Raw genomic sequence first — 21,416 nt, 5'->3', positions numbered from 1 at the left:
CGGCCGCCTCCTCTCGCGAGAGCGCCGCGGGGCGGCGGGCAGCGGGCGCCTGCCCTCAGGACGGGGCGGCGGCCGCGGGTCCCCTCAGCGGGTCCCCTCCTGTCACGTCCGCTCCTGTCACGTCCAGGGCAGCCTCACCCTCACAGCTGGGCCCTCAGCAGAGCTCGCTACATAGAGCTGCCTGGGCACAAACGCTTTTTTCTTGGTGGAGGGAAAATAAGCGTGCTCGCAGAGCGTGTGTAACCCCCAGGGGCTGCGGAGCGCCGTGTGTGAGCGCTGTGGGACGCGGCTCTGGCCGAAGGGAGCAGGCCGCAACGTCCAGTTACACCAAAAGTTTGGGTGTAGTCAGCACTAGAGCTGGATTTATTCACAGGTTAGAGCCCTAGCATCAGCAGCATCCATTCAAGTGATGTAAATTAGACTTTCACAAGGTCCGGGAGAATTTAAATAAGTTCTTGTATACATTTGTGGTTTGATTTTCTAAGTACTAGACAACGTGTAAGATTAATATTAAGCTCACGTTCACCAGATTGCATTGGCTGTGGTATGTGATTTTCCTGTTACCGCCACAGCGTACCAGTAAAATGCTGCCAGAGGCAGCAGTAGTTCCAGAGATACCCAAAAAATATATCAACCCCACTGGAGCAAGTTCATTTCCTATCAATTCAGGACTGTGTGTGTGAAGAGAGACTGAAAATGAGTGGACAGTCCCTGAACTGTCCATGTTCCCACAAATAGTTGGTATCTCCATGCTAGTATTACACCCACCTGGATAAACTGTAATTAATTACTCAAAAAGAAGCATAAAGACATGAGGGCTAATGCACTTTATTCTGTGCTGTTGTATTTCAGTGCTCCCAAGGTCTCAGAGATGCTGTAACAGTCCTCAGAGCCATGCCACCAATTCTGTAAGTTCTGGAAGAAATTCTTTATAATGAGTTGTTGAGCCCCATTTTACATGTAAGAAGTGAGTTGATGCATAATGGTATATATTTAAAAGATTTATTTCTGTATGCCAGAATTTCCAACTTCAGGTAATTCATGTATACCTTCAATAGTGTACCAGGTGCATAAGGTATGCCTGGAGGACTGGAACTACTTTTTGTTCTGCACTTAGAGTGTACTAGAATGGTATGTACGGGTGTCTGCTATTGGTAACATGACATCTCTAGCACTACTGAAATAATACAAAAAATATTCATGCATTTGGAAAGATACTTGCTTATTTGTTGTGACTTTATACCCCGTTTCAGTCTTTTGCTTTGGGAATCAAGCCAAGCATATTGGTAGAGAGAGCAACTAAGGAAGGCCTCAACCCTCTCTTGGGGACCAAAGATAATTAAGAGAAACATTTAGAGAGAGCAGATATAATGAAGCCCTGAATCCATGCTAGCTTCCAGCCCATTAAAATATGGCTGTTTTTATAATAGAATATGGAAGTAATTATTCATCTGAGCCAGGCACCGTGGAGTTAGACTAAAGCACTCTTCAGTGTAATTGAATTTGTACAGCATCTATGAGCAGGGGAGGTCCTGTGCGATATGGCCCACAGATTGTCCTTAGGCTGGCCAACAGGCAGTTTCTCATTTTTCTGTTCATTCTCCTTCCAGGGGCCACTTTGTTTTCCCTGTGGTGAGTGATGTATAATGAGATTGCTGCTCAAGGCAGGAACTTTCCCCAGTGAGAAGGGAAAGTCTGGAGAGTCCTTATTTACCCTTTTGTGTAGAGGGATGTTATGCAAAAAATGCTTTGCGGTACAAACAAAGCATTGCTTAGTGGGTAGCCTTTTTCATTCCTCAGTGCCCTCCATGTATTGTTTCTTCTCCCCAGCTCCAAATGTAGGGACCTGGAGTGAAAAAGCAGTGCTGCCCTTGGCTCATGTCTGCGCCAGGGAAGGGTTTAGACATTTATCAGCCTTTCATAATGTCATGCCTTCCCTGTTCAGATTTCCAAAAAATAAGCATTCCCAGTAAGTCCTGTTAGAAAAGCAAAGAAGAAAAACTCTTTTGGCTTGATGCTAAAATAATAACTTATAACCATAAATTAATCTCTCCTTATTTTACACATTTATTTGTTCACTGTGGACTTTTGAAAATGTTCATTATAACTTTGGCTGGAGCTATACCTCTAACCTTTTCTTGGTTTTAGAGGAGAGTGGTCATTGTCTGCAAATTTATCTGTGCCAATTCTCTCTGAAATTAGACCAGATGGAATTTGCTTTAAATTAAAAACAGATTTTTAAAACTAAAACTTTGCACATTTTTTATAGTTAATCAGAACAAAAAAGAAAAACAGCCTGCATGTTTTCTTGAAAAAAAAAAAAAAATAGAAAATACACATTTTAAGGTTTGATATGTAATAAGTAATGTTTCTAAAACATTTAATTGAAAATTAAAGGGAGAGTTTACATCTGAGATTTTTTTTAAATCTGACTGGAGTTTAGGTTGCCTTTAGAAGCATTCCTTCTGGGAGATTTATGTGGTTCTCTCCCCTTTGCTGCATATGTTAATTAGCACAATATATATCTGAGCAAGTACTTGGACTCATTAGAGCATCATTTATGGTCTACTGTAAGCAGGAGATGATCATCAGAGAGAAGATGACAATCCCTCTGTTAAATACATAGAGAATAAGAGCTGCACCGCAAAGGCGCTACTAATTTATTATGCTAGCTGAAAATACTTCTACTAGTAGATATATGATGCCATGAATACAATTAAGTGTCTTGAATCCCATATACTCAGCAGTTCAAAAAAGTTGTAGGGTTCCACAAAATGTGTGCAATCTTGCTTCTGCATGTGTCTGCAAATTCTGCTTATCTGTGGTGCTAGTCAGGCACACCTCCAAGACAGACCGCACAACTTGTCTAAGCTAGTTTGTAAGTTGCAATTTGAGGACTTTGGCATGGAGGAGATTGCATATAAATGTATTAATGTGCTCTGAGCCAGCAGTTTGGCTTGCAAACTTTTCTAATACGCATCCAAGAGGAGTTAGCGTACAAGCTGCTGATGGGCAGCTGTGGACCCCATAAGTTGCCAGAGAAGTGCTCACAGCAGCTTGCTGTGCCAAGGGACAGTCCTTTGGAAGTGGGATGTTTGCCAGATGATCACACCTGTGGCAGTCAGTCTTGTGTGGAAGAGAGCATATACTTCTGGCAGGACAAGCTATGGAGGAGGAAAAAAGCCTTAGTGCAGTGAATGTTCAAGCCTTGTACCACAAATCAGTGCTCCCTGTGCAGGGACAGCCACATGTAAACCTCTTTGCTCCATAGCAGAACAATTGTTTTCAGGCTCGCTGTTTGATGCCCACACGGTATAGAAGAGGTGTGAATGCGTAAAATGTATACATACATTTTGTATGTGTGTAAAATGAATATGTAATGTTTTGTATGCACATAAATGCAAAATGAATGCATACTATGTATTCACAGGATGATTTTAAAAAGCCAAACAAGACAAAGCTGTGTTCTACTAACAGCCTGAAACTGTTCGAGATTTTATCTGAGAGCCCCTAAGCCTAATGACAAAGCCATCTCCTCTAAATGCTCTGTCAATAACAGCATCAAATGTAATTCCCAGATGTTAGTTGTATAAATTATTTCATCATCACCACTAATGGCAAGCAGCTCATGTGAGGCAGTCTATTATGAGATGCAAAACCTTTGATTAGGGAATACATTGCAGTCAAATAGAAGATCTGCTCAACACAGAAAAGCTGTGCCACTACCTGCCTTACAATTTATGCCATCAGATATAACTTCAGATAGATTTTAAAACACATCAGTGCATATTTGTGGATAGTAACGTTGAAATCCGTTGAGCACCTTTCTTCTACATTAAAGGTATGCACTACTTTTTTTATGTGTTTTCAGTATGACTTGAGTTCTTCATCATACAAGTTGTGTTACATGAGAGAAACATTTCAGAGCCTGGAAACTTCAAGATAGCATTCCTAAAAATGACACTGTAAATAACTACAAACGTAAGAACTTTTTGTTCTAAATGGAAGAATGTCACAAAATTCTATCCAATCTTTTTTTCATGGGTCAGCCCCTTTCTATTAAACACATTCTTGGCTGCCGTTCCATGGAATATGAGGTTAAGATAAAATCAGTTCAGTACATCGTCTAAGAGGGGACCGTATCCTGCCTGTACAAGAGGATGGGCTCAATAATTTGTTAGGTCTTTTTTGTCTGTGACTACTATGATCCTGCTTAAAATCAGATGACTGAGTTTCCATTCTGCAGCTTCCAGTATGTTGCGGAAATCCACTGTAATTAAATCTTATAAAATCCTCTTATTCCCCATATAAATAATTCTCTGACATAGGAGATTCCCCTGAGTCTACATCATAGCCAAAGGAAAACAAAGAGCAGAAGCAGTTACTTACATTCTCTTAAATATTTGATCATTTTGGACAAATTTCTGCACTGATTACATTAGCTGCAAGCCTCACTGAAATTAACAGAGATGTACCAATGATTTTTGTGACAGAATTTGGATTATTGATTTTTGTCACTTTTAGCATTAGTTTGAACAATGACTAAACTAGCGAATATTTTGAACTGTATAAACAGCAAGATGGTAGTTGTCTGAATTGTTCTAAGAAGTGAAGTGTAGGATTTCCCATTTTGTACTAGAAGCAAAAGCACATAAATCCTGCTTGACAGGATTTAAGATTGAAAGTGTTCTGGCAAAGAAGAGCTATATGCCTCATTAAGCTGATTTACCAAAACTGAAGGATCCTCTTAGCTTACAAGTAGGAACTACAGCAATATTAGTAATAATTTGTAATGATAAATACTTATTCCGAGCACATTGCCACTTCCAATCTCCATTTAGGGTTTGAGATAAAGAGACACACAGACAAAAATTCTTGTCCAACCTTATGAACCAGAGAGTGCTTTGGGAATACACCCAGTCCTTTGACCTACTTGCTGAATGATGCCATCTCCCTTGTATGCAAAAACTTTGAAACTACACCACCAGAGAGCACTGTCCTATTTCTGCATTCACCTTTTCCTGCATGTTTGAGCATCTATTTTATTTAGTCTTCCTTATTTATTTACTTATTTTTAATTTAGTCTTTTGTTTTCAGTCTTTTTTGGGGGAACTTAAACACTTTTTAAATTTAATCACAAAACTGAGTTATGGATACGTCTTAATCATTAAATAGGGCATATAATAAATGTTCTCTAACCATTTCAGCAGAATGGTTGGGGAAGTACTCAGTCATGACTTCTGCAGTTCAATGCCATTAGCATGATTTTTAAAAAATCTCAGGGTACCCCTGGCAGACTGGCCCTTTTAGAGGGGTGTAATAAACCCAACCTCATACCTATACAAAAAATAAATATCAAATATCCAATTGTATGGATTTCTAAACAAGGGGGTAAAACTCCTAAATTAAAAGTGCTTCAATGGAAACTGTCCCTGGAAATAAGCTGTTTAGTCCTGTTCAGCTGTTTAGTCAAAGAAGACATCCAGACAGGAAATTCCAACCAGTCTCTGTGCAGGTTGAGCCAGGGTACAGTGGTAAAACGGTGGTCTGTATGTTATGTGTCACCATGCAAGAATCCATGAAACAAAGCATTTTGTGAAGAAAAACAATGCTCTTCATTTGTTTTCCACAGTGCCTGGCTTTCTGCCCGTATGTGTGGCATCGATACAACTGTTACAAGAAATGGAATAGATTTTGAAGCTGCATATTTGAGTATTGGTTGTAGTGGGTGTCAAAGTATTTCTGTTGTAGTTAAGACTTCTTACTGCTTGCTCTGGAACTTTAGGCATCTCACTTGGGTGTGCCTCTGTTTCCTCCCAGCCCATTGCCTTCTTGTTCTGTCTATATGAAAAACAAGTGCTTGAGCTATCACCTGAGTTATACTGTGGAGAACTGGGAGATTTCAGGTGACACTGGAATACTTTATTCTGTCTGTTACATTTACAGACCAACTTGCTAGTTTATCTCTGATGATATTATGATTACCCGTATCATTTCCTTACAAAGTAATCATTCTTCATCAGTTTTAAGGTCTTTATCCAAGCCACCTTGATGTATACCTGCCTATCTTATGACCGTTAGTCCCATATCTTTCTTCCCATGACAGCAGACTCGTGAGACTGAATCTTCTGTTATTGCTAATCCCCAAATAGATTCAGCAGTATTTTCAAGAGAAAAAAAATTTTTTTTTTCATCTTCATGTTTTATTACTTGTTAATATATGACAAAACAAATTTATTAAGAAGCAGACAGGTAGCATTTAGCATTGCTAAACAGAAAAAATTGTTCTAAATTTGCCCTTTTATGCCCTGGTGAATAAAAAGCTCCTTTCCCTTAAACTGTTTCTGATACAGATTAACATCACAGCAAAGATTAAGTTTAGAAGCTACCAGGAGCTTGTCAGGGTTAAGGACAAAAGAAACGAAGGACTCACAGGACTAGAATTGCACTTTTCACCTCCTTACTATCAACTTGCAAATAGAAAGGGTTGAAAAGAAGAAAAAAAAATAAACAGAAAGACTTTGGGGGCAGGGATTTATAGCTCTTCTGTTTCACCACTTCTTGGCACATTGACCTCAGTATGATACTCAGAGGACTCTCCTGAAGGCATCCAAGGTATTGGGGTTCTGTTGAAGGAGGGTCTGTTTCTGAAATTTTGATTATATAACATGATAGATTCTGGAAGCAAAGGGCAAATATCAAACTGAGGCACCTTGAAAGTCATCCGTTTGGCTGCTTTCTCATAACCCCCATAAGGCATGGCAGTCCTGGCATAGGAAAACAAATGGAGTTAGCGCACAGAACATAGGTAAACAATGGGACTTAGAAAATAAATTTATTGAGAATGTAAATTTTACAACTGTTGCAGTTAACTGGCCAACAAATCCTACCCAAATACATACATAACCATTGCCTATGTGCTAAAAAAATGATTTAAAAAACAAAACAAAACAAAAAAACACAACCACAAACAAATCCCCTCTGCTCCTGTGTACTTCTTTAATCCCTGCTGCATCAACCTCTGTAAAACCATACACCTTTCACACCTGTTGGTATCCCATACATGTTGGAGGCAAAGGCTGTGTTATTGCAGACTCAAGTGGAATTTGGTTTGTCCTGGGTAATGATGTCCTGAGGCTATGTAAGTAGGTGGCAAAATAGAGAGGCTAACAGAAAGTTGATGCTGCACTAGAAAATCTGTCAAACTTTTCATTCTTATCAGAAGCAGCAGGAAGATCCTAATTCTTATCTCAAGTACTGGAGGCACTGATGGCTTCTGATGTTAAGTATTTTTCCTGAACTCTTGAAATTTAAATGGCTGCAGTAATAAGTAGTAGCATGCCAAATTTCCCTGGTCAAATGTGGGGAGAAAGAAAGTGAAATAGGATTAAAGTTGTATTATCCTGCTACATAGGCTTCCTATCCATAAGGTGAATTCAAATCTGTAGCTCTTAACGTGTCTTCTCTTTGTAGACCTCCAAGCTTTTCATCCACGGGAGATTGCAGTAAGCAAAATGACATGAAACTAATACTTATTTACATTGCACAAGACAGGAGAGCTATGTCCAGGGCTACTGTAGTTTTTCTTCATGCAAAGTAAATGGAATTCAATATCCCTGAACACTTACCTGTTAAAAGATTTGTAATGGGGGAAATCAGCTTTGGGACTGTAGGACAGTAAGTCAATGGTCAACTGACTTTTATCCTCAGGGCTAATACCCATCGCTCGTTCCCAGGGGGAGATGTAAGTTTTAAATATAGTGACTTTTTTGCCTCCTGACTTTCCATCTGTAAACAGAGGAAAGTAAAACACTCAAGTTAGATGACAGGTACTCCAAATACAACACCTTTCTATACTCTACTATTGAAACTGGGACATCAGCTTTGTCTTTTTGGATCCTTTGTAACTCTTAGATCAAGTCACAGAATGTATGGTAAGATTTCTCTTAAAAGAAACTGTTGTGGGCCACTTCCATCATTATCCACAAAAGTAGAAGTACCACAATCTAAGAGCCACTCATCCAGGAACTTGCATTAAAGCATAGACTTGAAAGCTAGTTTTTCATTGTTCCCTCTGGTTACTCAGGTAGAAACCTCTTCCCCTAAGAACAAATGTCTTAGGTACATCATCTCTTCCGCTACCTTAGGGGAAATTTTTATGCAAGGCAAAATGCTAACCTCATTTCACAGATTTATATTTCATGGGGATATCCCGAAATATCAAAGCAGATTTTGATATAAAATGCACACTCTTCCAGAATGTAAATGAAAAACCTTGGATTTTACAAGTCACTCAAAGTCATTTACAGAAGCTGTTCGCAGTTCCCAAGCAAATTTGCTTTTTGTTGTTAAAATGCCATAGGAACTGTTAAAATAACAATTTCACCAGCTGATTTTCATACAAGAGATTTGATTCCAGAGGCTTCTGGCCAAACTAAATGGAAGGTAAAATTATGCAAGGACTAAAATCAGTGAAAGATACCCTGCCTCGTAGAGATATTGCTTCAGTTCACTAGTGTTGATTAGCAGATAACATTTAGAAATATTGCTGCTTCTTTCTTACTATTATCCACAAAGTGCTGTTCATTCAAATGAAAACTTTGATTTGAAATTAGAATTGATACATGCACGACTGATGCGTCAGGTCAGACTGCTGAGCTAAAGAGCTACTGCTACTGTCTCCAGTACTGGTCAGTATGAAACCCTTGGAAGGGAAGGTAGAGCTCCCTACTCGTGTACTGCTGTCTCAACCTCAAATCAGGAGTTTCCCATCATTTCTTTTGTTCAGCCAAGGCAGGTATTTCTGCTTCTTGCTTATGAATGAGCAACACAGAAACATGCAATCAAAATTGTCAAGCTAAAGGCAATTCAACTTTTTAGACTTTGCAATGCAATTTAATTCGGAAGAATTGAGGTGTTACTCAAATTCATTTACTGGTCCCTAAAATTAACGCAGCCACAAGCCCTGATAGCTTTATCTATTTCTTGCTCTTTCAGAGAGATACTTGCCTTTCTCAGTACCATCACCTCCTTCTCCACCACTTCCAGCTGATTCCCCTGCATGCTCCCCTTCGCCGTCCCCAGGACCTCCTTTGCTTCCAGGCCTTCCAGGAACGGCGGAATATTGCTGCTTACCAGAGCCGTGCTGCCCTGCTGTCACTCCTCCTACCATCCGCCCATGGGCATAGCTATCAGCATCTTCCCCGTAATGCCCGCCCGGTGGGATAAACTTCTGAAAGTGATCCTAGGGCAGAAAGAAAGAGAGTAGAGGTCACTGTTACGGGGCAGAGTCTGTTCACACTTACAGGCTTGGTACTCCTGAGTCCCTGTGGTCTGACCAGCCTTGTCCTGATTACAAAACCCGTGGCAGAACTTTGTGTGAGTTATTCTCTTTATTCAATATAGGAGCACTTTCAGAACATCAGCAAGGGCAACTGAAGGACACTTTTTCATGCGCGCCTCATAGCCATTTTATATGAACAGGGTGAGAAGAGGGGTTCTGTGTACTGTCCCCAGTGGTGATCAGTATGAAATACAAGGGAAGGAAATGCAGCTTTTGCTAGATCAGCTGAAGGTCTAAGCAGAGATATATTGGTCAAGCTGTGAGAAAGCAAGCTGGACAAGAAATAGAAAATGTTTCATGTGGGAGCTAAGTGTTAGAGGGCACCAGAACAACGGGATAACGGTGAAAACATAAAGCCTGCCAGGTAACTGCCAATATGTCTGCCTTCCATACATATGAAGGTCTGCATAGAGAGAGGTATTTACACGCTGAGATTTACACTAAAGAGATAGCAGCCTAGTTTATGTCTTTTCTGTGGGACTAGGGCATTGGCTATAGGTACACAAATGTAACAGAAATAAAGCTGAAACTGACTGAATCTGTCTTTCCTTATGCAGCAATTCTGCTTCTCTAAATTCCTCTCAGGCAGTCTATGGGAGGTGCCAATCTCAGGGCTCCCAAAGGGTTAAGGCTTTCTCCGGGCTCTTACACCTAGTACAGTTTAGCAAAAAGAAGCTTTCCAGGCTGTAAACAGGCTTCCAAGGCCAGCTGTTCAGTCAGCTAAAAATAGATGAGAAGTGAAAACCCCACAAGGCTCTAGGCAGAATTATCTAACCCTCTGCTCCCTGTGTCTCCAGCAACAGTGTCCAGGGTTTCACAGCAGGTCACCAGGCTGCAACCCAGGCAGGGAGCCAGCTGCAGGCTGAAGTGGCAGAGCTGGTGCCTCCAGGGCCTTTAGGGACTGTCTGTCCTTCTCCTAGCTGCAGGGAATTCCCTTTTTAGGAACAGTGGAGATAATGTTCCCCTGAATGTCAGGAAGCACTGAGAAGGGAGAGGATTGTGAGCATGAAGCTTAAGCTGTACACAGGATCTAGCAGGGCAATCTGTTCAATTATGTGTGGGAGCCATGTAACTGTAAAAAGGCAACCTGAAACAAGGATTTTGTTGTTGTTGGCATGTAGGGGTCAGAATGAGGTTATTCTCAAAGCCTAATATATGTGGAAGGTTAATGCTTCCACTGATTTGCTCAGTAATTTCAAGGCAGTGTTTGCATCTATTTTCCTTTCACCCATGCTATGTGCCATTCCTCAGAATTAAATACTTATTTCTTTTTTCTTCTGCTAACTTACATTCAATTTCACCCCCCAAAAATAAATGAATAAATCACAAAGCATAAGCGTAACATGAGCTACAGTAAAACGGGCTGCTTTGATCTTGTGTGCAACAGCAGTATTTGATGTGGCCAGGAAGGGGCATCATTGTCATCTTGTGTTATTTTAAATTGCAATATTATCACTAAGCAGGAGTGAAGTTTTTCTGAAACACAAAGTGTGCCTCAGGAAAGCCACACTTAAATACTATTTAGCTGCAAATGAAATCAGTTGCTGGGTCTTCAGCCTAGTTCATGATTCTACATGGACCCACTAGGTCTATGTTCAGGAGACGTTTCCATTCAGATAGGAAAGACCCATGGAACATGGGTTTTCCATGCAACACCACAAGTCTACTCACCTGCTAGAATAAAAGTCATGCTTTCTTTATTTTTGGCTATCACAGTGGATTTTCTTAACTAATTTACATAGAGATCCTCTTTTTATATAACAGGAGGCAACAGCAAATTCATCTTTTTGAAATCTTGAACCTTGCTGGCTTCAAACAAGCTCACTCCAAGACAGTGTTGCTCAGGAACGGCACCTCAAACAGGAGTCTTAACGCAGTCAAAGCTGGGTAAGTGCAGCTTTGTCTTTGGTATTTGCAGCATGCCTCTCGGCAGGGTGTTTGGAATGAAGAGAGATTTTACTTGGGTGGAATGCGTGGCTCATGCCATTGGTAACAAGTTGTGGAGGTTTACATATATGCATATTCACATCACAAAAGCCACTTCTCAGTTGGGGTTGACTGAGCCTGTTGGTGGAAGTCCCAGAAGAGGAGCCCAGGAGTGTCAACTGAGAAGGCTGATAACCCTCTCCACTTTGCCCAGGGGACAGATCGCTGTCCCTCTGTGGTAAGGTCTGCCTTGTCTGTGTGTTTCTGGAGGAAGTGGGCAGTGTCAGTCCCTGGACACCTCTAAATCTGCTCAAAGAGAAGAACAGTTGTGGCAAGTTCATGTAATGCATAGTCCCCTGGCTTGCCTAAAAATTTTGGGCTCTTGTCTTTTAAGTTGGTATCACTAGCAAGAGCCTGATCCTGCAGGCTGAGTGCCTGGATCAGATTAATTCTGAATTCTCAAGGGCTGCTCCATGTGTCTCATGAAAAATAGATAATGAAAGATGATCCAGCTAATAGAGCTGAGATCTCTAAGTATCTCAAGGCCCTGACGTCACTGCAGGCAGTCCCCAGGAGGAGACACCGTGTGCTCCCCGTCAGCTCCTCACTGTGCCCTAAAGAAAATGATTGAGGCCAGCAAATGTGTTTCTATTTCCGCCTCACCGATAAAGAGCTTCCCAAAGGCTTGATGCCTATGTGGTTACTAACACTTCTGAAGTTACCATGACCGCGTCCTCTCAGTAGCAGCCACTCAAATGTTCCTTAGTGGTGGGATGGGTGGTTTAAAATTCAGACACTTGAATATGAGAGTAGGGTTGACTGCATAAGAGTGCCTGCTGTTTTTATCAAAAATAAGGTAATGAAGTGCCCATTGGTCCTTAATTTGGCATTGCACAACCTTAAACCTGTGATTCACTTTTTAAAAAAGGGTGAACATAAAAAGTAATCTCAGCTGTTAAAGTATCTGAAGCTATTTTTTAATCACGTTCCCCCAAGAGGCATAGTTTAGTTGGTTGAGCTCCTGCTTTCTATTTCCAGCTCTACTTCTGACTCGCTGTTTAATCTTAGAGAAAGAATTTTTCACCTCATGCTTGTGCCTTAAACTGAGTATAATAACTGCACAATAACTTTTCTGTTCCTTCATCTAAGGATGGAGGATGCTCTCATTCACATACTGTATCATGTCTGGCTATTTAACATGTAAGATCTGTGATGCAGGTTGGTTGTGTACTTTTGTCTGTTGTGATGCACCACTTCTGGCATTGTAACCTCAGCACTTCCATTTTCTACCTGCCACTTCTGCTTACTACTCTGGGTTCTTGTTCAGCAGCAAAATAAAATAAAATGCAGAGTAACTCCCGCCATTGTCCAGAAGAACAGGAATCCAATTCGTTAACTGTTTTTTACTTCCTATGTTTTGTGTCACATTTGGAATCTTAACTGATCTGAAAAGACCTCCTGACCTGAAGTCCAACAGAAATTACCTACCAACGTATTGCTCAGCTTGTTTTCCTACGAGCATTGCCAAGATATGGCAACTGCCTCTGTTTAACTGGTGGGCTACTCTGAGAATGTATCAAGGTGGGTTTTTTGTTTGTGGTTGCTGATTTTTTTTTGATGTACTACTGCTGATAATTGCCTCCTCACATATTATGCTGCCTTCCTAGTGCTTTAAATTTAAGATATGGTAGGTAAAGCAGAAAGAAAAAAAATACAGACAAATCAAGTCTTTCTGTAAGATGTTTGCTGCATGTAGCCCAAATCAGGCCACAGATTTTGACTATTAGAAAGACTATTTTTAAGGATCCTCGCTAGAAGATAAACATCATACCAGCGACATCCAAAAAGAATAACTATGGTTTTGTTCTCAGTTTCTATCAACTGATAGCAGGAAGGTCTTAGACAGAGGTTCCCAAAGCACAAGTGGGATCTTGAGATGAATTACAGCAATAACAAGTGGAGCTACAAGGCTAAGAAATGCAGTTTCACACAATGTTGATGTATTTGACAACAAATAACTTAGTGTTATGAAGTGGAATAAAGGCCTGTGAACTACTGATCTAATTTCTGAACAGTAAAATGGGATTTAGGAGACCCAGAGGTAAGATGAGCCCCTCTCTGTGATACTGGGTGATTCATTAATATACCCCATGTCTCAGTTTGACCTTTAAAAATGGATGTAGTGATTTTCTTCCTGCTGTGGTCAGTCAGATGCTACAGTAATAGAGCCACAGCTAGCTAGGATTTTGTAATGGTCTTTAGTCAGTAACAAATTGCATCTTGCAACTCCACTATGCGGTCGATAATGTCCTCAGAGGCATGGATTGAATCACAGTTTCTTCGATATGAATGGCACAACATGGGGTAGGAAGAAGAAGTCCTTCTTTTAGTTATTAGCCAGGGCAAGGCAGAGCCCAGCTCATGGTACCAAACAAGGAGAACTTCACAAGAACTCTCCCTGTTCGACAAGATACCACTATGCTGTAAGTGTCAGACTCAGTCCTTCCTAAAAACATCCCCTTGTACTGTATTCTTGCAAGAGAAGAGGGACAATATTGAAAATTGCTACACAGCAATTCATTGTGTGCATTTCATTGTGCTCACATCAGTAACATTCAATTGTTTTGACTGGGATTTAGCTACAGTTTGCCTTTAACTGGATGCCCACAGCAGCGATAAGAGAGGGAGTGGCAGGTTCTCACTTCTGTGTGGGTCTGTCTGGCATTTATGCACATGCAATGCATACGTTTTCTCTGCTACAAGTAAGGAGAGTGACCTGGTTGCCCAGGGTGGTTGTTTGGGTGGAGGAGGAGGAGGAGGTGGAGGAGGGAAGCAGGAGGGTAGATCAATGACACATGACTGCTGAGATCTTTTCCCATGTGTGGAAGGTTTATGGCTTTAGCACAGGCTATTCTGGGACCCCTTATATGGTTTGGAATTATTTTTAATAACCTTTCTCTTTGTCCTGTTTTTATATAACATTACCTTACTTTTTCTGGGGGAAAGAAACAACCTGTACTCCATTCCAGCCCTTTCTTGCTCTGCTTTGTCCTCAGAACTTTTTCAGACAGTTAATGAATCCATGATATACAAACAAAAACCAAACCAGCAGCTTTAAATCCCTTCACTGTCCCACAGCTTTGAAGGCACAGGGACTTCTTTGGGACAGGTAGCAAAGGACACGAAAACTAACTGAGAGGAGGAAGTGACTGGAAGAAGCAGTAGGAATTCTCTGCTCTGCCATTAGCTTCCTCTCACAGTTCCTTTTTGTTTAAGCCTTCTTTTCTGTATCCTCCTTTGAGCAGAGCCAGGAGCAAGGAAGGAAACGAATAGAGAACTAATCAAAAATTGCAATCAAAAAGGTTTTTTGATAAAGTGATTTGGTGCTAAGGTCAGGCATTGTCCTGATGGTTTGGAAGACAACAGTGAGGCCACAGATCTGCTGCCTTTAGCTGCCTGATAGCAACCAGTCCTCTGAGGGGGTTGCTTCGTTGCTGAGATCTCTCAGCTTTTATTCTTGCTGCTCTGGCTGCCAGCAAAGGTGCTAATTCATGCTGGCTGTGATGATGAGAACAGTTATCCACAGAAACAGTGGATGCAGCCTGGCAGAGCCCTCACACAGAGCACACAGAGCAGCCAGCAAATGGTAACAATCATGTTTGTAATCCTGCTAAAATGGCCCTGTGCAAGGACGGTATGGCAGACTGAAGTCTTCCTGCACCAACTGATTCATTACCTGTACCATGAGTGTGGAGAAAAGAGAGCCCTGAAAGTGAGTCATGGAGGATTCTAAAGCAGAGCACCAGCTCCTCTTTGGAGCCTCTGCCGTTGTTGCCATTTAGCAAAGCCATGAAAAAAATCCTAGGCTTGCTAGGGTCTTGTCTAACCCCCAAATACATCTCCACAGCAAAATGTCTTAACAGTCTTGCTCAAAAAGCAGGGGAGCAGGGGTTTTCTTGCAGAAAAAAATGTAGAGGTTCACTACAGAACAGGTATGGAGTGAATGTCAGGTGTGGATGAATAAACAGAACAAAACAGGAAAAACGGTGAACAGAGAGTAAGTGGTTGTCTTCAGCCTTTGTAATCTAAGTCTTGGAGGGACCCAGTGTCTCTATTAATACTTCAGGGCCTCTTTGTTTTTGCATATCCAGTTATTCATACTCGGTTTTGCATATCCAGTGAGCTCGTTTGTCACATCTCATTGACTGTATTTCTCTAATTGGACTCTCAATTTTTTGAACGTTTTGATTTCAGCCTTTTTATTCCCATACATTATTATTTTCTCACTCCTCCTGTGATCCTCACTGCAGTCTTCAGACTCTGACATATGAAGTTGGCCCTCATACATTTTAGGAGCTCTGAGATTGCTGAGTATTTATAAAAACAGCTTGCATTTCTCTAAGGTTTTCATTCAGAGAGTTCAAAGTTCAACACACCAGTCATTCTGACATCCCTTCTAGGAGGGAGCTAATTGAAGAGAGGAACTGCCTAAGGCACAAAGAGATGAAGAAACTGCACGAAGTCCAACAACACCAGATATACTTGCTGTATCTCTGGTGTGTCATCCCTGATCTGCAGTCTGACCTACTGTGACAATGTTAATGATTTCTTTTATTTCAGGCATCTTTCCACATCCTGCTTCCCAAATTGTCATTTTTAGAAGTCAACTACAAAGGTCTACTTGCTGCTTTTTAAAACATCAGAGAGCTAAAAAATAGCATGTTTTCATTTGACAGAACATTAACTTCAGCTTGACTTTTATTATTTTGCTTGAGTTTCCCTGGACTGGAAAACAGATGCCATAAAGGGATAAAACGACACCAAATAAAATTTAAAGAGCATCAGAAGATGAGATGCTGCATCACAATGTGTGTGAACCTGAAATATTTTCTATTTGTTTTACTGAATTCCTGACAATCACATGAAAGGGAAGTTTCCATTTGTAAACGTTTAAGTATCTTCAGAAGGTCTTACTGAAGAAAGAAGTTCAAAGGTTAGCTAACAGAACTATCTCACGGGAAAGGGGAAAACAAGATACCATGTCTTATAGGGAAATACTCCAGAAAAACAAAACAAAACAAAAAAACAACCATAGATTCTAGCAAGTAAACTGAAGATACTGCAGTATCATCTTAGAGCTTTCTGTCTGAATTTTCATTTACAGAGCTTCTTGCAAAAATGAGCAGAGGACTCTGCACAGTAGGAAGAATAAAAGTGTATCCTAGGCTAAAAATAAAACTGCACCCACTGGTGCTGAAGTCAGACCTGACTGGATCATTTCCATCTTGCAAAGAAAAATAAGGGAATGTGTACAACAACAATTAGTCCTGCCCTGTGCAGCTATGAACACCTGCTGTACACACAGTTCTCCCTCTTCACTCAGTACTGGCTTTTCTCATGCTTCTGCGTGATACCAAAGTATTTGCCAAAGGAAAATAATGCTGCTGCCAAAAGGAAATAAAACTTGTGTGTCCCTATATATATATTTATTTTTCTGCACTCCTTTGCCAGTGGATCCCCCCCTCGCCCATGCACATGCATTCAGACAGAGACGAGCTCAGGCACTTTCTATTCCTATTTCCCCTGGGGGTATGGAGCGGTTTTAATTTCCAACCTACCACAGAATTGTCAGTGAAGGCATCAGGGTTATTCTCATAAATGAACTTCTCCACCCTCAGCTGTCGTAATTTGAACATCTTGGATCCTTTGTTCGTGAGGAGAGAAAGCTCTTCTAGCATCACATCTCTGGGGATGCTGATCTTCTTCCCCAGGTTCAGCTTGGATACCTCTTGTGGCATGTCTACAAAACATATGAAACAGGACACTTTAGGAAGTGCTCTGGTCCAGCTCTCTTGTCCATTGCTTCCCAGCATCAGGGATTTCAAAGCAGCCAAATTCTCTTCTAAATTTCTAAATTAAGTTTTTAGGAAATAACCTATGTACTTTTTTTTTTTTTTTTTTTTTTTTTTTTTTTTTTTTTTTGTGCAGTGATGAAATTTTTTATATAGGTGGGTGAAATTTACTGTGGATTGGAATCAGGACATAAGGGTGCATGTATTCTACATGTAGCCACATCTGAAGCACCTCAGTGCAGCAGAAGTTATTGGTATTGCCTCAAAATGTGCCCCTGGCTTATCCAGTTACTGCCTGATACTCCCCTCCTCTGGACTGAAATGAGTGGCAGTCAGCTCTTCAGATCACGCTGTCACACAGTGAACAAAGACAATTCTGGCATGCTTTGGTTTAAACATTATTCTGTAACCATGGCAAGATTCAATGAAGTTATATCATGTTTGTTTGTTTTAAGGGGAACTTCTGGAAGGAAAAGTGGTGGACCTTCTCTTCAAGACAATAGGCTGCTTACTGGATAAGTCCCTCTCCATATAATTTGGTACCCCCAATTCTCTGTCAGAGCAATGGATTCAAACATTTTCAGTGTAAAAATCTTGCAGAAATGTGGTTAAAGCTTTTCATCCTGAAACAAGCAACTTTTCTACTTTTTTTTTATTATGTGTCTGTATTAAGTAAGGTTAAGACCACTTATCTGTCTCTACTTATAATTTACAACAGAGAATAAATCTCCCTCCTTAAACTGGTATAAGATTAGTATAAGCCCATTAATTTTAATAGACGTTCTTTGAAGAAATTCTCTTTTTTTTTCTTTTTTTTTTTTTTTTTTTAAGCAAGCCAGTCACATCTGACACTATGTCCTAGGGCAAGAGGAAATGCCCTTTAATGGAAAATTGGATTTTTACTTGCTCATTTACATGAATGCAGGATTAGGATGAATAGAAAAATAAATACAAGTACCCTAATAAAGAAGTTTAAATAGTCCTTTTCGGGAGCTGAAGAAAGGGCCAGCACTGAATTACTACTTTACAAAACCTCTGAAAACCTTTCCCATGTTGTTAAAAGTAAAGAGGAAAATATCACATTTAATTAAAAGTCACCCTACCCAATACACATGTATTCTGTAGAAAGAGAAGTGTCCCAAGTCATATTCTTCCTGCTGTGTTAACCCCACTGAGAGATTTTGCCTTTTTCCACTAATGAGTGCTGGAATCAAAGGAATTCTCTCACAAAGAGGAAAAAGAGGCGAAGATTGCAAGAGAGAGATTAACATAGAATATAACCAGGCACTGCAATATTGATGCCCAGAAATGATCATATTCTCTTTCCATTCACACTGACATGGTGTATACAACACATTTAACAGAACATTACAGAATGTGATGTGCTTGAAGGCTGCTCTTTAGTAATAGTTGTGACCTCCTGGTATGTTCAATGCATATCTTGCTGTAGGAGTTCAGTCAGATGTGGTGTGAAATTTTGAAAGCTAAAATTTAAGTTGGAACCCAAACAGTTCTCATGTGTGCAGTTTTGCATATCTTACCTTCGTGTGTCAGCTTCCCAATGAGTTTAGTGGACTTTTTCCTTTTAACAGGAGCAGGAGTCCCTGCAAGGGGCATTCCCACAAAGAGTTCTCTGCTTTGCTCTAAACACACAAGGAAATGGAGAATGAAACACTGGAAGTTATCTCTTGCCTCTCTTTTAGTTGCCATCTACAGTTAAGAGACACATGGTCTTCATTTCACACACAGGCTCTTTTCCATCCCTTCCACATGGAAGAGGTAGCAAATGGTATCATCCTATGCAGAATATCCTGCTGTTCTTTGGAGACATAGTATTACGACACAAAATATGGCAACTGGTCACAGCAGAGGCATTGCCATCCAAACTACACAGTATAATTACAACATAGCAGTCTCCCAGCCTGTGTGTGCCACAGTGCTGCTCTGTTACATCATTGTGCTGGAGTAACAAAACGTCAGTTTGAAAATTCACTACCATAACATACTCTAATAGCGGGCAGTTATCATTCAGTGGTGATGTATGCTTTGGTATTAAGATGTTGAGTCTGCCCATGAGTTATCTGGGAGCATTTTGAATAATGTGTTAGTTTGGTTTAGATGTTTAGATAGTTCTATTGAAATTGGAATAAAAAAAAAAGGAAGAAAAAAAAAAAAAGAAACCCTATGTAATTCTAACTTGTTACAGAAGGGCTGGAGAAAGAAGGCACAGGCAAGCTTGTTGAAGGAAAAGTTGTTCACCCAAGTTGTTTGAAGTCACTTGCACCAGTATCTTATTTATTGGTCTTATCACATTTCATTTTGGAGAGTAGGGGAGAGGAAGAGGGAGATTTCTTCTGGTACACTGTTTTCCATCTTTGTCCCCAAAAGGATAAAAGATGTGTGCTTCAAAGTCAGGGAAAGTTAGGAGAAATCTCAGCAATTTCACTTCAGACAGCTTTTCACAGTTCCTCTGGAGGTTATCACACATAACATGAGTAGAGCCAAAGTCTTGCCTTTGCTTTAGCACTGTCAGTGCCCGAATAGCAGCATACAGGGGGACAGATCCTCACCTAATACAGTGCAGTACAGATGAAAAAGAGCAAAGGTCCACTGGCTTCCTCAGTGGAATACAGTAACTGATCATCTCCATCCTTGTGCCTCTTTGCACCTTTAGTTGCTTAACACTTCAGAACTGAATAGACTGAACTAGGAGTTATATTTATGTAACCATGAGCACATATATATATATAAACTAGCAAGCAAACAACTAGCTCTGGGAGCTTGTGCGCTGCCCTTGATGTGATCAAGACATTTTTATCTTCTGTGTATTTTTCAGTTTTATTCCACTGTTGCTCCTTTTGCAACGTGATTTTCATGTGATGAGGTGATGATAACTGCTAAAGCAGCCCAGCCCCACCAAACCAGCTCCAATCACACTGGCAGATATTCTCATGGATATTATTTTTACTTTCTGATTTCCAAGCTTTACTTTTCCCTGAGATGCTGCCTATGTAGTTCACATGGCAGAAGAGCCCATCCTGGTGTATTCCCAAAGCAAGCGTAAGCAGGTGCAGCCATAAAGCATGTGCTGCACATTCTCCTCGAGCAGACGGACATCTGCTTGGCTATTTAAAAGAAGCGGGCCCTGCTTGACAGGAAAGGGGCAATGCTGCCAGGAGGCAGGGGGGTTGGAAGGTTATGGCCCATCTGATGGGTCACAAGACTGCCAAAACACAGGGAAAATCATCTGCATGCCCCAAATGTGGTCTCCTTGGGGCAAGAGAGGAAGGGCTGGCACTGATAGGGAGCCGTGCCCTTCCAGCACTCCCATTACGGAGGAGCAGTGAGGGCAAGGCTGTCCCATTCTGCTGTCCTTCACTAGTCCATCAGGACTGGGGAGTGGAAAACCTGCTCCATGGAAGTGGTTTAACGTAAGGAAAAGGGCAACGGTCTTCAGTATGGACAGGGCTGAGAGCCACACCGTGACTCTTCTTGCTACGCCACCACGGGGGAGGCTGCTGGAGCCTCAGTCCCCAGCCTCCCCACTGTCCCATGCATAAAGCCAGGGCCACAATTGTCCTTTTCTCCCCTCAGCCTTATCCCTCAGTGCAACTCCTCTGTCTTTTCCTGCATGAGTCTTTGCAGCAGTCATTTTCTTGGTTTTGCTTCAAAGCAACCTAGCTTTCACCCTCTCCAGCCCCTGCCCTAAACTATTTTGCTTCGAGGTCAACTCACCTCAGGCTTGCAGTGCCCCGCTCAGCTCGGCTCATGCGCCTGCCCCACAGCTCGGCAGGGGGCTGCTTCCTCCCAGCCCGTCCTTGGGTGCTGCTGGGGAGGCTGGTCCGGCAGCCCCGCTCGCCCAGGGGGCCTGGGTGCAGGCAAGCTCTGCCCAGCACAAAGTGCTGATGCAGAGTGCTGTGAATTTGACTCTTGAAGTCTGCTTGCACAGGCATCCTGCGGTTATTAATAGCTGACAGCCCGGAGCGTAGGGTCTCAGATAGCACTGCCACCGGCCCCGAGGAGAGGGGAAAGGAAAAGGTTGCTCCTTGGGCCTCCTGCAGTCGCTGTCTCCGTGCCCAGGAAGACCAGGCACCCCGTAGGTGCCTCACTCAAATCAATATTGCATTCCTCTTCCTCCTCCTGTTCCATTTTAGTAATCCTTTCTCAATATCATGTTTCTCAGCAATGCTTCAAAAACTCTCTGGGGTTTTGCTCTTATTTACATGTTTCTTCTGCCCCCTCCTCACTCCATCATTCAGCTTGGCCTCCTCAAGGCTCTCATACACAATTCCTAA

The 21,416-nt window shown here is 41.4% G+C and overlaps 1 protein-coding gene and 1 long non-coding RNA gene across 3 annotated transcripts; one reads left to right on the top strand and one right to left on the bottom strand.

Annotated features, from left to right (window-relative positions):
• Positions 1 to 20: 20 nt before the first annotated feature.
• LOC137859970 (uncharacterized) lies at positions 21 to 12,615 on the top strand. The gene is made up of 4 exons (XR_011098694.1): positions 21 to 373; positions 853 to 908; positions 5,633 to 5,712; positions 11,108 to 12,615. It is a non-coding gene; the product is annotated as an uncharacterized lncRNA (long non-coding RNA).
• MYOZ1 (myozenin 1) lies at positions 6,182 to 21,053 on the bottom strand. 2 transcript variants are annotated; one of them, XM_068689655.1, is made up of 6 exons: positions 20,857 to 21,053; positions 18,663 to 18,764; positions 16,888 to 17,069; positions 9,010 to 9,244; positions 7,629 to 7,788; positions 6,182 to 6,767 (listed from the first exon to the last, which is right to left on the bottom strand). In XM_068689655.1, the coding sequence occupies exons 2-6, from the start codon at positions 18,736 to 18,738 to the stop codon at positions 6,536 to 6,538; spliced, it is 885 nt and encodes a 294-aa protein (XP_068545756.1). In that variant the 5' UTR covers positions 18,739 to 18,764; positions 20,857 to 21,053; the 3' UTR covers positions 6,182 to 6,535. The 2 variants fall into 2 exon arrangements, with proteins under 2 accessions (XP_068545756.1, XP_068545757.1); XM_068689656.1 differs by lacking the exon at positions 18,663 to 18,764 and having other exon boundaries at positions 20,857 to 21,052.
• Between the last annotated feature and the right edge of the window lie 363 nt (positions 21,054 to 21,416).

The sequence above is a fragment of the Anas acuta genome, chromosome 7 (genome assembly GCF_963932015.1).
Source record: "Anas acuta chromosome 7, bAnaAcu1.1, whole genome shotgun sequence".
Lineage (NCBI taxonomy): Eukaryota > Metazoa > Chordata > Aves > Anseriformes > Anatidae > Anas > Anas acuta.
This window is presented reverse-complemented; position numbering and strand designations above follow the sequence as displayed.